We start from the raw sequence: 14,421 nt of genomic DNA on the forward strand, positions 1-14,421 counted from the left end.
ATGGAAATGGGGGAGCGGGAAGGAAACTACCAAAACTTTTATAATTTTTATTTGCAAATGTTTGATTAAAGGGATCCTCAAAGTGAAAAGTTTGAAAATTATAGATAACAAGAGCTAAGAGTTCATATGGCCGGAAGAGCCAGAGCTCATGGTATGAGCTCTAGCTAAATTCTAAAAATCAATAGGTTGATTTAAAAGGAAAATTGCTTCTTTAAAGGAGGGTTAATGCCGGTTGCGAGTTAGAATAAGAGCTCTGAGTCATGATGTCCTTCTAAATATCAAAATTCATTAAGATCTGATCACCCACTCGTAAATTATAAATACCTCATTTTTTTTTAAAATTTTTCCTCTCCCTTCAGCCTCCTCCCCCCTCCGGTGATCGAGTCAGGGAAAACGACTTTATCAAGTCAATTTTTGCAGCTCCCTGACACGCCTACCAATTTTAATCGTCCTAGCACGTCCAGAAGCACGAAACTCGCCAAAGCACTAAACCCCACCCCCTAAATTCCCCAAAGAGGGCGATTACAGTACGGTTACGTCAGTCATGTATCTACAACATTTGTTTATTCTACCCACTAAGTTTTATCCCGATTCCTCCACTCTAAGCGTTTTCCAAGATTTCCGATTTCCCCCTCCTACTCCCCCCAATGTCAACAGATCTGGTCGGGATTTGAAATAAGAGCTCTGAGACATGAGTTCCTTCTAAATATTAAATTTCATTAAGATCCGGTTACCCGTTCTTAAGTTAAAAATACCTCAATTTTCTAATTTTTCCACATTAACACCCCCAGCTCCTCCAAAGAGACCATCCGTTCCAATTATGTCAATCACGTATCTAGAACTTTTGCTTTTTCTTCCCTTCAAGTTTCATCCCGATCTCTCCACTCTCTCCATTTTCACTAAGATCAGATCACCTATTTGAAAGATAAAGATACCCATTTTCATGTTTTCCAAGAATTCCGGTTTCCCCCTCCAACTTCCCCCAATGTCATAGGATCTGGTCGGAATTTATAATAGAGCTTTAAAGCACAATATCCTTCTAAATATCAAATTTCATTAAGATCTGATCACCCGTTCGTAAGTTACGAATACCTTATTTTTTTTAATTTTTACGAATTACCCCCCCCCCCCTCCCCCGCCCCCAACTATCCCAAAGCGAGTGGACCCGGTCCGGTTGTCTGTCGCGTATCTTAGACTTGTGCTTATTCTTTCCACACAGTATCATCCTGATCCCTCCGCTTTAAGTATTTTCCAAGATTTCCAACCCCCCTACTGCCCCTACCCCCAATGACGCTGGATCCGGTCGGAATTTAAAGTAAGCGATCTGAGTTAGGAGGTCCTTTTAAATATGATGTTTCATTAAGATCCGATCACCTCTTCGTAAGTTAAAAATATGTCATTTTTTCTATTTTTTAGAATCAACCCTCCCCCCAAAAATAGAGCAGATTTGTTCCGCTTATGTTAATCACGTTTCTAGGACTCCGGCTTATTTTTACCACCAAGATTCATCCCGATCCCTCCACTCTAAGTTTTTTCCAAGATTTAAGGCTCCGGATCCGGTCATGATTTAAAATAAGAGCTCTGAGACACGATATCCTTCTGAACATTAAATTTCATTGAGATCCGATCACCCGTTCGTCAGTTGAAAGTACCTCATTTTTTCTATTTTTTCAGAATTAAAACCTCCCCTCCCCCCAACTACCCCAAAGAGAGTGGATCCGTTCCGGATATGTCAATCACGTATTTAGAACTTGTGGTTATTTTTCCCACCAAGTTTCATCCCGATCCCTCCACTCTAAGCGTTTTCCAAGATTTTAGGTCCCCCCCCCCAACTCCCCTCCCCAATGTCACCAGGTCCGATCGGGATTTAAAATAAGAGCTCTGAGACACGATATCCTTTCAAACATCAAATTTCATTAAGATCTGACCACCCGTTCGTAAGTTAAAAATACCTCATGTTTTCTAATTTTTACGATTTCACCGTCCCCCCACTCCCCCCCCCAAATGGTGGAATTGGGGAAACAACAATTTCTAATTTAATTTGGTCTGATTCCTGATGCGCCTGCCAAATTTCGTCGTCCTAGCTTACCCGGAAGTACCTAAAGTAGCAAAACCAGGACAGACAAACCGACAGACAGGCCGACAGAATTTGCGATCGCTACATGTCATTTGGTAGATACCAAGTGTCTTAAAATCAAAATCGCAAATAAAAATCACTCTTTAACCGTTACTAAGGAAGGGTCATTATATTTTAGTTTTGTGGTTTGTTTTAAGCTCTTTTTTTTTTTTTATCTGTTTATTCTGCATTGTGGACAGTCAAGCGGATGTCTTGACCGAAATATTTACATAATTTTCAATGTTTTCACTGGCTGTTTATTGTCCTCGTTTTTCTTTTCTTTGCGATTTTGTGTTTTGTCATGATTAACCAGTGTGTTCTCAGAAATTATTTAAAACGATAAATACATTAGAAAAATCTGCTTTTTATTCTGATACCCAGTGTTACGTTTTTCTGGTCATGTTCTTTTGAAGGGCGATCCCGTTTACCCCCACCTTATCTGTGTAGCCTTCTTTCTCATTCGCTACCGCTCCAAATGGGTGCGTATCCATTTGGTGCTATAGATACTGGTCATAGTATATTCACTTTCTCTCGACCAATCTGATCCAGCGCTCCAGTTTGCTGGTTTTGAAGACCCGAGCTAGCGAGGGGTAAACTAAGAAAGTTAAGATTTGTTGAAGGTTCTGGTGAATCCTGAAAGAGGCAAATTTAGGTGACTTCTTGTACTATATTGCTTAAAGAACACAATAGAAATATGGCATCTAATAACGTTTAGCAAAAAACAAAAACAAAAAAAACACTCAATTAAATAACACCTACAATCGAAGCAACCTGGGCCACCCCGAACGTACCATACTCCAGTGGTACCGTGTATCAAGCTGTATCAGCTAGTTGGTGGGGGCGCTTCGCGTCCCCCCAAGCCCCCCCGCGCTCGTAAGTCGTTACTCGCCATATTAGTTACGCGCCATTGTAGTTGTGTCCCTTTCTCCCACCTGTGAATATATATATATATATATATATATATATATATATATATATATATATATATATATATATATATATATATATATATATATATATATATATATATTTTTTTTTTAACTACGTAAAACTTGCGAATATACAACATTCTTGGCTGTCCCATTGTCTGTGCATATACAAAGCCCTATATACCTATAATGCCGTCATATGCAAACGCTCTTTTTACAAACAAACATGCATACATACAACTTATTTTTGTATAGATAGATAGATATACATATACAATACAAATTAACTGCGTAAAACTTGCGAATATACAACATTCTTCGCTGTTCCATTGTCAGTGTGTATAAATGATTGCCCTTGAGCTTTGTTGATGGTGATTGCAAATGCTAATCGAATTGGGAATTGCAATATTTTAAATTGAAAAGGCAGATCCGTTGGAATCATAGGAATGCGATGGGAATGCCTATCATGGGAATGCCTATTTTTAGTTGTAGCACGTGTGGTGGAAACCCTGGGAGATCCAGGGAATTTAAAAATTCAGATGGATAATTAACCGCCTCATTTGGTTCCAGAACTTTGTCGACTGACTTGTAAAGGACTGCCTGCTCTCGAATCTTGGTCAAAACAATATTGTTGATTTCGTGGACGTCTTTATTCTTGGCTGCCAGAATCGCTCGTTCACTTAACCATTTATAATTTTTATAATTGGTTAGAGTATTCGGAGATAATTTTTCAACCAATTCATTTTTGGACGTCACTAAATTACAGAATTCAGCAGGCAGTTGTATATGTCCTGAAATTGAGTCTACTGGGAGCTTTCCGTTTCCAATTGCTAGCAATTGATCTGAAAATGTCTGACCAGAGTCATTGTTTTGCAATTGGACACGCATATTTGTAGTAAATTTTAATGTCTTTACGTGTGACCATAAATTAGAATTTTTCAGGCAAGCATTCATTTCTTCTGCAGGGTCGATCTAGGTATTATAGGTAATGTTTGCCTGAAATCTCCCGCAAGCAATATTAATGTGCTGCCAAAGGGTTTCGAATTCCCTCGCAAATCTCTCAAAGATTTATCCAGAGCCTCGAGTGATTTTTTGTGTGCCATTGTGCATTCGTCCCAAATAATAAGTTTGCATTGCTGCAATACTTTACCCATCCCAGATGATTTGGAAATGTTGCACGTGGGAGTTTCTGTAGAATGAAAATTCAGAGGCAATTTCAAAGCGGAATGAACAGTTCTTCCACCAGGCAGCAATGTTGCGGCTATTCCGGACGACGCAATTGCCAACGCTATGTCATTTTTTGATCGAATTGATGCCAGAATCAATTTTATCACAAATGTTTTACCAGTACCTCCTGGCGCATCCAAAAACAAGATTTCTCCAACGTTGTTATCGACAAAATGCATTATCTTATCATAAATGTCTTTTTGCTCCGACGTTAACTTAGAAATGTTTTTTTGTACATACGACAATAGATCACTCGTGCTGTAACTTTGTTCACGATCCAGTTCTACACATGCTGAAACAGCAGTGTTACGATTAGGTGAAGGCATTCCCAAACCCTGAAGAGGTTTGTTTACCATACATACGCACAAATCTTCAATAATAACTAAAGTGTAGTTATAAATTTCTGATGTAAAATCAAAAGTCATATCTGATATCTTCAGCCGTTTTCGATGGAGTATATCCTCGGCCATTTTCGATTTACATTTTTCCCATAACTCTGTAGGAGCTGAAGGAGCGCAAATTGTTAGTATGATTCCAAACAATGGACGAATTTGACTTGGAGTTGACGTTTCGCACGCGTCATTGATGCAGTTATCCCAGTGTTGGTCATTCTCCAATAAATTCAGAGCTTGACATGCACTACGGTAAGTGTGATGTATAATACCGTTTACAGTTCTCAAATACTCAAAGAACGTCGGACCGGGTACATTTACCAAAAGCAGGCGGAGAAAGAAGCATTCATGTTGATTGGGGTGAATGGTGTAGAATCTTCCTATCGTGGTATCTTTGAAGATGGTAGGTTGGCCGTCGACTGACTTACCCTTTTTTCGACGTTCAAGTACTTTATTTTTAGCATTCCACGTGTAATATGAAGGCACTTCAGTATACAGCAGTTTTTTTGCAAAAGAATCATTTTGACTTAACGAAATAAAGCAGTTGCCTGAGAGTGGTAGAAGGGACCCTGCTCTATGATAAATTTGCCCTTTTACTTTGAAAGTAGGCATAAATTGATCTGGATTTTCGATTTGGGCACCAAACGACGTCATTTGGAAACATGAGTTATATTTTCTGATCTTTGATAAAAAAAAACGCTTAGATTCTGACGTAGTTCCAGTAAGCAAAGTCTTCAATGGCTCTGGTGGTGCAGCCATTAGAGGAAGTTTAACTTTTCCTGAGGCGCAACACATTCCCATTGTTTCACCATTAAATTTCAAGGCCTTGCAATAGGGACAAATTTTAGACATAGTCCCGATTTGAACACATCTATTCAAGCTATAATCATCGACTGGGCTGTACCTGAATGCCAGGCAAAAATTTTCAGGTTGCTCTTGTGATTCCTCGGCACGCTTTCTTTTGGTGATTTCTCTTTATGACGCAAGCCTGTTTTCATGCTGTTGTTGTGATTCCTCGGCACGCTTTCTTTTGGTGATTTCTCTTTTAGACGCAAGCCTGTTTTCACGCTGTTGTTGTGGTTCCTCGGCACGCTTTCTTTCCATACTTTCTCTATTAGCCTCAAGCCTGTTTTCACGCTGTTCTTGTGATTCCTCGGCACGCTTTCTTTTCATACTTTCTGGTTCCTCGGCAAGCTTTCTTTTCTTACTTTCTCTATCAGCCGCAAGCCTGTTTTCACGCTGTTGTTGTGATTCCTCGGCACGCTTTCTTTTCATTCTTTCTCTATTAGCCACAAGTCTTTTGGCATAGACTCTTTGAGCAGCTTCCTCGGCTGTTGCCATTGTAGGTTCTTCTGTCATTTTACAATTAAAAATTTCTCTTCAAACGATCTTCTTAAATACTTATAATGACGTCATATACTAAGCCTCGTCATAACAAACATGACGACAAACAACTTCATGACGACATACAGCTCAATCCTTATAATGACGTCAGTCGACAAACATGACATCAGTCGACACACAAATATGACGTCAGTCAACAGACACAAACAAACAACTTATTTATATGTATATACTAGCTGTTGGGGTGGCGCTTCGCGCCACCCCAACACCTAGTTGGTGGGGCGCTTCGCGCCCCCCCCCCCAAGCCCCCCCGCGCGCGTAAGTCGTTACGCGCATTATTAGTTACGTGCCATTGTAGTTGTGTCCCTGTGTCCCACCTGTGAATATAGATAGATTTATATATGTGTTTCAAACTACGTAAAACTTGCGAATATACAACATTCTTGGCTTTCCCATTGTCTGTGCATATACAAAGCCTTATGTACTAATAATGACGTCATATGCAAACGCTCTTTTTACAAACAAACAAACATGCATACACACAACTCGTTTTTATATAGATAGATAGATAGATAGATACAATACAAATTAACTGCGTAAAACTTGCGAATATACAACATTCTTCGCTGTCAAATTGTCGCTACATATAAATAGATTGTCAGGTTTACCGACCCTCGAACATGCAACGTACAATTGTCCATGGGAAAAACAATCAGTATTAAGATCTATACCACATTTTTCTAATGATTGACCTTGAGCTTTGTTAATGGTGATTGCAAATGCTAATCGAATTGGGAATTGCAATCTTTTAAATTGAAAAGGCAGATCCGTTGGAATCATGGGAATGCGAGGAATAAGAACAGCCTCACCCTCAAAAGGCCCTGTCAAGATTGTGGCCTCTATTAGGTTTTCCATTGTTTTTTTTACGGCAAGTCGCGTGCCATTGCAAAGCTTTGGTGGGTTGATATTTCTTAAAAGTATTATTGGTACGCCTATTTTTAGTTGTAGCACGTGTGGTGGAAACCCTGAAAGATCTATGGAATTTAAAAATTCAGATGGATAATTAATCGCTTCATTTGGTTCCAAAACTGTGTCGACTGACTTGTAAAGGACTGCCTGGTCTCGAATCTTGGTCAAAACAGTATTGTTGATTTCGTGGACGTCTATATTTTTGGGTGCGAGAATCGCTCTTTCACTTAGCCATTTATTATTTTTATAATTTTTTAGAATATTCGGAAATACTTTTTCAATCAATTCATTTTTGGACGTCACTAAATTACAGAAATCAGCAGGTAGTTGTATACGTCCTGAAATTGAGTCTACTGGGAGCTTTCCGTTTCCAATTGCCAGCAATTGATCTGAAAATGTTTGACCAGAGTCATCGTTTTGCAATCGGACACGCATATTTGTAGTTAATTTTAATATTTTTACGTGTGCCCATAAATTAGAATTTTTCAGGCAACCATTCATTTCGTCTGCAGGAGTTGATCTAGGTATTATAGGTAATGGTTGCCTGAAATCTCCCGCAAGCAATATTAATGTGCAGCCAAAGGGTTTCGACTTGCCTCTCAAATCTTTCAAGCATTGATCCAGAGCCTCGAGCGATTTTTTGTGTGCCATTGTGCACTCATCCCAAATAATAAGTTTGCATTGCTGCAATACTTTACCCATCCCAGATGATTTGGAAATATTGCACGTGGGAGTTTCTGTAGAATGCAAATTCAGAGGCAATTTCAAAGATGAATGAGCAGTTCTTCCACCAGGCAGCAATGTTGCGGCTATTCCGGACGACGCAATTGCCAACGCTATATCATTTTTTGATCGAATTGATGCCAGAATCAGTTTTATCACAAACGTTTTACCAGTACCTCCTGGCGCATCCAAAAAGAAAATTTCTCCAACGTTGTTATCGACACAATGCATTATTGTATCATAAATGTCTTTTTGTTCCGACGTTAACTTGGAAATGTTATTTTGTACATACGACACTAGATCACTCGTACTGTAACTTTGTTCACGATCCAATTCTACACATGTCGAAACAGCAGCGATACGGTTAGGTGAAGGCATTCCCAAATCCTGAAGAGGTTTGTTTGCCATACGTACGCACAAATCTTCTATAATAACTAAAGTGTAGTTATAAATTTCTGATGTAAAATCAAAAGTCATATCTGACGTCTCTAACTGTTTTCGATGGAGTATATATTCGGATATTTTTACTTATATTTTCCCCATAACTCTGTAGGATCTGATGGAGAGCAAGTTGTTAAAATGATGCCAAACAATGCACGAATTTGACTTGGGGTTGACGTTTCGCACGCGTCATTGATGCAGTTATCCCAGTGTTGGTCATTCTCCAATAAATTCAGAGCTTGGCATGCACTACGGTAAGTGTCATGTATAGTACCGTTTACAGTTCTCAAATACTCAAAGGATGTCGGACCGGGTACATTCACCAAAAGCAGGCGTAGAAAGAAGCATTCATGTTGATTGGGGTGAACGGTGTAGAGTCTTCCTATCGTGGTTTCTTTGAAGATGGTAGGTTGGCCGTCGACTGACTTACCCTGTTTTCGACGTTCAGATACTTTATTTTTAGTATTCCACGTGTAATACGAAGGCACTTCAGTATACAGCAGTTTTTTTGCAAAAGAATCATTTTTGCAAAGCGAAAAAAAAGCTGTTAATGTTTAATCCGGTGGATTCAGGGCTCTTTGTTGCACGTTGGTTTCCGTGAAATAAACATGTTGACCATTCTGTAAATGTACCGCTAAGTGAACAACAGCTGGACTACGTTCATGTATCGGAAATGAAAGAATTCGCCAAACAGCTTCATTACTGCTTATGTATCTTCCAGCCTGATATTGTACGATTTCGTCGAAATCTTTGATTTCGGGCTGCAAGCCAAAAACTGCCATGTCACTGCCTTTGTTGACGTATTTACATATGTATTTGATTGCCTTTACGGAGTTACAGTATTCAACGTTTATGTGTGCACTAAATGTTTTTGATAATAATGGGGAATATGGAACAACCCAATGGTTATCTACTTCGATGGTGGTACCGTTACGCTTCTTTATTTTTGCTGTTTTACCGCCATCTTCAGTAGATCTTCTTCTATATTGTGGGTAACCATCATTGCCAGTAATTGTCTTTGATACTAAAAGTCAAGGATATTGCTTTGTGCACCTTCTTTTGGCCATGCATGGTGAATTTTCGTTCAGTGCACCGCAAGGTCCATGTATCATATTTTTTACAATAATATCATGTAACCCCTTATCGACATTTTTATCAGGTATTTCAGCGGAAATCACATCATCAATTTCGTTCGAAGTAATTTTTTTATGTAGCCAGATTAGTATATGTGCGTGTGGCAAACCTCGTTTTTGGCATTCCACTGAGTACATCCAGCATCGCACTGACCCAAACACTTCAAGTTTTACTGTGTAGTTTATCAGTGATTTCAACTTTTGCCGGAAGACACGGGCCGTAATGTCATGCCTATGAACTGCCGATTGGCCTTGAAGTAAAAGCTGCAGTATCTCGTCCCAAGATTGATAGAGACGAACATACGCAATAGCATCTTGAGCATATTCATGCATATGACGGGGACTGCCAGCATATGACGAGGGTAAAATTGTTAATCTTCCAACGTTTGTGGTATTACCGTCAATTATAACTGCATCTCGCAAATGAATGTATTGTTCAGAGCGGAGCTTGGTCTGATTCAGGCGGATATATAGCAAACGTTCTGATTCAATTTTAGCATACATATCAACGACAAATTGGTGAAACAATTCACGGCATTTTAAAATATAATTTTCTTCATCCTGCCGAATCATTAGTCTATAGGAATAATAATGCATTGCACTGCATTTCTTATTCATTTCTTTGTTAGTGGCCGGATTCATCAATTTAATATTAAAGTGATAGCCGTCGGCTCCATCCCAAAAAATGATAGGATATTGTATGGCATCGTAGCATCGATGAGTTTCAGCAATTCTTAACAACTGAGCGTTTCGCTTATGAAGAATAATATCTCGAGGTAAAAACTGATCACCGACCATAACGATTGTCACTTCATCGATAGTTGGAGCATTGTATCTACGCACATGTTGGCCAGGAGGCGTTTTGTCAGCGGAAATAACAATTTTATGCGTATCAGTAGGCATCAAATCGATGGCTGTTTTGAACAGACACACTAAATTATTATTTTCGTGGAAAAGATGTTGCAATTGGGAAACGTATGTCCTTTCAACCTTGAGAGAAATTTCGCAACTTGCATTCAATTCAGAATTTCTATCACTGATGAAGTACAATTGTAAAAATTTATGATTCTCGCCTGAGAATGGTAGAAGGGACCCTGCTCTATGATAAATTTGCCCCTTTACTTTGAAAGTAGACATAAATTGATCTGGATTTTTGATTTGGGCTCCAAACGACGTGATTTGGAAACATGAGTTGTATTTTCTGATTTTTGACAAAAAACGCTTAGATTCTGACGTAGTTCCAGTAAAGAAAGTCTTCAATGGCTCTGGTGGTGCAGCCAATAGAGGAAGTTTAACTTTTCCTGAGGCGCAACACATTCCCATTGTTTCACCATTGAATTTCAAGGCCTTGCAATAGGGATAAATTTTAGACATTGTCCCGATTTGAACACATCTACTCAAGCTATAATCATCGACTGGGCTGTACCTGAATGCCAGGCGATAACTTTCAGGTTGCTCTGATTCCTCGGCACGCTTTCTTTTCTTACTTTCTCTATCAGCAGCAAGCCTGATTTCTTGCTTTTCTTGTGATTCCTCGGCACGCCTTCTTTTTTCACTTTCTCTTTTAGCAGCAAGTCTGCTTTCGCGTTGCTCTGGTAGTTCCTCGGCACGCTTTCTTTTCTGACTTTCTCTATCTGCAGCAAGTTTTTTGGCATAGACTCTTTGAGCATCTTCATCGGCTTTTGCCATTGTAAGTTCATCAGTCATTTTCAACTTAAACATTAATAGATTTCTACGTGAACATATATGTCTTAAATATCTTTAATGACGTCACCGTCATAGCAAAAATGATGACAACTACACCGTCATAGCAAAAATGACGACAACTAACTTCATGACGTCAGTCGACACAGAAACATGACGTCACCTGATCCACAGACAGACAACTTATTTTTATATATATAGATATAGATTTTTCCCAACCACAAATTTGGGCTCTTACGCCAATTTCTTATTCCTTATCTCTTATGACTTCTGGGAAGGTAACGCTCATCAAAATGCCCTAAACATGCGGTGGGTTATATACCATCTACGCTTTCTATTTGTTCTAGTGCCAAAATTGCGATTGTTGGCTCTTTTTTCTTTATTATACTATTTATTTTAGTTGATCTTGCTTGCTATGTGAAAAGCTGTAAACCACAACCTAAGACAATTTTCTACAATTTCAGAAAGGAGGGTACATCCCCTCCCCCAGAAAAAGGTGTCAACTTGATGCATATTACGTTGTCAAATTAAACCGGTCTGAAAGCCCTGGGAGAGATTTCATCCCTTTATCTATGGAAATATGGAATTATGTGGTTTTCATGAGAACAATTCACAAATACATGATTAATTTCTTTCTTTTTTTCTTTGGAATGATTATGTAAAACCAGTGCTTACAGAATACCAGATGAGGGCTCATTTAGACAGGCTGATAAGGTTCTAGTGGCACACCGAAGCGTCATTTTCGTCCAGAAAATTATGCCACTAAACAGTAATTATGGCCTACAATGAGACGCCATTCTTTTGAGCAAACTTTGTCTCAATTTATCAAAAAATGTTGCGTTAAATTCACCTGTTTCCGAAGATATATGTCATACAGTAGAGCATTAGTCTATATGTGCAGGTCAAGCAATAGGAACCATTATCTTGAGCAATTTTGTATAAGTAGGGGGAGGCAGGGAGGGGATGCCCCCCTCTTGTTTTGGTCAGCAATATTTAAAATTAATAACAAAGAAATATAAACTTTGGTTGAGTAAAATTAATGAAAATGGATGGGAGTATAGGGCAAGGTTTTTTATGATTTATCTAATTTAGATACAAAAAAAGGATTTTTTGAATTCTATGGGGGTGGGTAGGTATTTTATTCTTTTTTATATTTTTTTTTACCAAGATAAAAAAGAGTATCTAAAGAAAATCTAGACTAGGAACTAAAGATTGGAAGAAATACAGTGAATGCTCATCACCCATTTATTTTGGAATTCTTGTCCCCCTTTTGACAACCAATTAAAAGAACTATAATTGTTTATGCATTTGTTAATTGAGCGTATCTTAGGTAGTGAATGTTAGCTACTTGAAAAAAGGAGGAACACTCCAGAAACTCTGACTAAGAACCTTTGAGCAACTTTTGTAAAGGTCATAGAGCATATTATAACCTTATATTATATTATATTATAATACAATATGATTATATTATATATTACATATAATATATTATAATATAAACTGTTCTTATATTAAAGCGCCACACCAACAGCTAATTATATTATATTATAATAACAATATTATTATATTATATATTGCATACAATATATTATAATATAAACTCTTCTTATATTATAACCTGTTAGCATTAGTACGAAATTAATTTGTCATTAGATTTTGTTTCATTTATTTCTGATAAATTAAATTGTGTTAGATACTATATACATGTATAGAGAGAGAGAGAGAGAGAGAGAGAGAGAGAGAGAGAGAGAGAGAGAGAGAGAGAGAGAGAGAGAGAGAGAGAGAGAGAGAGAGAGAGAGAGAGAGAGAGAGAGAGAGGGAAGAGAGAGAGAGAGAGAGAGAGAGAGAGAGAGAGAGAGAGAGAGAGATCGGTATATTTAAAAACTATCGTAGCATAGCTAAATTTAGTTTTTTACAAAATCTTGCATTTGAACAAAAATCACACACTACAGCTCAGCATTGAAAATCGATGTGAAGAAAGGCACAAATGAGTTGGAGTAACGACTAGCTCGTACTTTAGGGGGTAGAAGTTTATTTTGTAACTGAGTTCGACAGTTGGGAGGGGCTGGTTCGGCTAGTAGTGATCGGTGGCTCGTATTGGCTAGGACGGATTTTCCAAATTGCAGAATAAGATGTTCAAGCCGGACTTTAAGTAGAGATTTAAATAGGTAGGCCGGGAGGGCTTTCTCCTCAAGATTTTTTTCTAGTAACTATTCAGGGTGGAATGAAAATAGACATAGTCATGCACCCCCTCCCTATAATGCTGCAGCAAAATCGCTTGGGACCATAAAATTTGTATTTGTTTGGCTTCATTCTTTTTAAAGGGTTGTTTGAGCTATTTTTTTTTTTATATAATATGTGTTTTAATTTCAGTTCAAGAATTATGGAAATTCAACAAACAATGGCGGAAAGGGCAATAGAATTACTAGCTTTACCTGAAGATTGTCCTAGTTATATCCTTGACATTGGTTGCGGGTCGGGACTCAGCGGTGAAGCACTTACAGAACAAGGTCATCATTGGGTTGGAGTGGATATATCCTCAGCTATGCTAGGTAATACAAATTTGTGTCTTTTTTTTTATCGCTATCATACTTTTGGACTTATTAGTAGACCAACTGGACTTAACATTTATAATAGAATGTATACTGGAATTGGTTTTAATGCATTTGAACATAAAAGTATAAAATATTTCATACATTTAGATTGTTTGATCCGCAATCATCTTCAGCGGAGACCACCATAACAATAAAAGAATTGAAATACAAAACATTAGATATGTTCCCCCTCCTCTTGACTTGTAGACTAAAACCAAATATGATTCGTCGAATATTATACTGTAAAAAAGTAACAAAACTCTTATGGTATAGTTTATATTTAGACAGACGAAAAAACTCTGCCTTCTCCGTTGCAGAGGTCATTAAGTTGAAGGTATGTTATAATTCCGAAAAATTAGGTGTCCATATTTTGTCTTCAATAATTCCTGGGGAAGGATGAATATTGCTAAAGACAGCTTCTCAAACGCTATTTCTCATGTCTGATTTTCGGAAAATTATTAAAATTACTCAATCTCTGGAACAGTTCAAAAAATTTTGAAATTGTTTTTCTTTTGTTTTTTTTTGTTATAGAAAATTGACTTATTAAAATATAAAAGGGGGAGGAGCAGAAGTGGTTTTATGGTGGGGGGGTTGTCTAGGAGAGTACTTGCCCGGGAGAAGAATTCTTAGGGGCCCAAATTAAAAAAAATATATTTAAACGGTTCGTTTTGTAATGTTTAAAATTAGTTTTTATTTAAATAAAGTAGATGGCACAATTGGCAGTAAGTATAAGCAAATTGGATTTTGATGTTTTTTGTGATATTCTGTATTCAAATTTTGTAAATAAATGAATATATTTTTAATACATGAGAATTCTGTTAAAATTTGTTCTGGAAATTTCAGGGAGAC

The 14,421-nt window shown here is 37.8% G+C and overlaps 1 protein-coding gene across 1 annotated transcript in view; it reads left to right on the top strand.

Moving 5' to 3' along the window:
* LOC136029261 (probable 18S rRNA (guanine-N(7))-methyltransferase) overlaps positions 1 to 14,421 on the top strand; it is a 38,636-nt gene that overhangs the window by 12,473 nt on the left and 11,742 nt on the right. Inside the window, exon 3 of the mRNA XM_065707502.1 lies at positions 13,352 to 13,530. Within this exon, the coding sequence (XP_065563574.1) occupies positions 13,352 to 13,530 (179 nt within the window). The remainder of the gene's footprint in view (positions 1 to 13,351; positions 13,531 to 14,421) is intronic.

Source organism: Artemia franciscana, chromosome 7 (genome assembly GCF_032884065.1).
Source record: "Artemia franciscana chromosome 7, ASM3288406v1, whole genome shotgun sequence".
In the NCBI taxonomy this organism is placed as follows: domain Eukaryota; kingdom Metazoa; phylum Arthropoda; class Branchiopoda; order Anostraca; family Artemiidae; genus Artemia; species Artemia franciscana.